General features: G+C 48.8%; 1 protein-coding gene across 1 annotated transcript; it reads right to left on the bottom strand.

Annotated features, from left to right (window-relative positions):
* Window positions 1-283: 283 nt before the first annotated feature.
* LOC111777833 (chlorophyll a-b binding protein of LHCII type I, chloroplastic) lies at window positions 284-1244 on the bottom strand. Its single transcript, XM_023657556.2, has one exon. The coding sequence runs from the start codon at window positions 1210-1212 to the stop codon at window positions 409-411; it is 804 nt and encodes a 267-aa protein (XP_023513324.1). The 5' UTR covers window positions 1213-1244; the 3' UTR covers window positions 284-408.
* Between the last annotated feature and the right edge of the window lie 442 nt (window positions 1245-1686).

Raw genomic sequence — 1686 nt, 5'->3', positions numbered from 1 at the left:
ATTCGTTATAAGAGTGTGGAAACCTCTCTACAGTAGACATTTTTTAAATTGTGAGACTGATAGTGATATGTAACGAGCTAAAGCGGACAATATCTGGTAGCGGTGGCTAGAGTCATTACAAATGGTATTAGAGTCAGACACTGGTACTGTGAGTACCAGTGAGAACATTGAGCCTTTATTGGTTGGAGAGGGGAACGAACATTCTAAGAGTGAGGAAACCTCTCCTAGTAAATGCGACCACGAGGCAAACGACAATATGTAATTGGCTAAAGTGGACAATATCTAAATCGATAATTTATACTTTAACTACTATTTAATCTCGGCCACAAAAGACTAGTGCATTCAAAGTTGAGAATTCCATTACACGACATGAAACACAACAATAATGAACATCATATGACTGAGTCCTCACTTTCCAGGGACAAAGTTAGTGGCGTAAGACCAGGCATTGTTGTTAACAGGGTCAGCCAAATGGTCGGCCAAGTTCTCCAAAGGCCCTTTGCCGGTGACAATGGCCTGCACGAAGAAACCGAACATGGAAAACATGGCCAATCGCCCATTTTTGAGCTCCTTCACTTTAAGCTCAGCGAAGGCCTCAGGGTCATCGGCCAGCCCCAGTGGGTCAAAGCTCCCACCTGGGTAAATTGGGTCGGTGATCTCACCCAGAGGCCCACCAGCAATTCTGTAGCCCTCAACCGCACCCATCAGCACAACCTGACACGCCCAAATAGCCAAAATGCTCTGAGCGTGGACCAGGCTCGGGTTCCCCAAATAGTCGAGCCCACCTTCGCTGAAGATCTGAGACCCAGCTTTGAACCACACAGCCTCGCCAAATTTGACTCCGTTGCGAGACAGGAGCTCGGGGAAGACGCACCCCAGAGCCCCAAGCATGGCCCATCTCGAGTGGATCACTTCCAGCTCCCTGTTTTTGGCGAACGTCTCGGGGTCGGCGGAGAGCCCAGCAGTGTCCCAGCCGTAGTCGCCGGGAAATTCCCCGGTCAGATAGGACGGCGGCTCACCGGAGAATGGACCCAAGTACTTGACTCGGTCTGGACCGTACCATGGGCTTCCAGAGGAGACAGGCTTGGGTCTACCACCGGTTTTCCTCATGGTGAGGCGGGATTCGCCGAGGATGTCGGAGGCGGAGGGGGACAATTTGACGGCTTGACCGGCGAGAGACGGGGAGGAGAGGGCCATGGATGAAGCTGCCATTTTCGTGAATTGGGGAGTTGGTTGTTGGGATTTGGGTTAATTGAGGGCTTGATTTGTTCTTATAGAAGAGGTCCTTATCTGGATGAGATCTGTATCTGTATTGTGATTGGCGAAGATGAAAGTGGAAGATTTTTGTGCGATGGGCAGTGGGACATAACCTCGCAGTTGGCGGCCTCTCATCCACAAATGCCATTGTTGCTTCCTAACCCAACTCTGTTCTCCATCTCAGCCAATGGGAGAAACCCACGTACTCTCTATCTTTGATTTCATAGGACTGCGGATAAGGATAAGAATATTACAAAAATTAAATGGAATTTAGTTGAGGCTACCGTTAGCAGATATTATTGTAGGGAAAGTTTTCACGCCCTTCTAAAAAAAATGTTCCGTTCTTCTCTCCAATCGATGTTGGATCTCACAATCCATCTTCTTTGGGGTTCAGTGACCTTGCTGACACTCGTTCTCCTCTCTAATTGA

The sequence above is a fragment of the Cucurbita pepo genome, chromosome 16 (assembly GCF_057944985.1).
Source record: "Cucurbita pepo subsp. pepo isolate OVF chromosome 16, ASM5794498v1, whole genome shotgun sequence".
NCBI lineage: Eukaryota > Viridiplantae > Streptophyta > Magnoliopsida > Cucurbitales > Cucurbitaceae > Cucurbita > Cucurbita pepo.
The sequence above is the reverse complement of the archived record's forward strand: the minus strand, read 5'-3'. Positions and strand labels throughout refer to the sequence as shown.

What these genes read in the sequence shown, in the direction of transcription:
- LOC111777833 (XM_023657556.2), bottom strand. Translation starts at nt 1,212, where the DNA reads ATGGCAGCTTCATCCATGGCCCTCTCCTCCCCGTCTCTCGCCGGTCAA.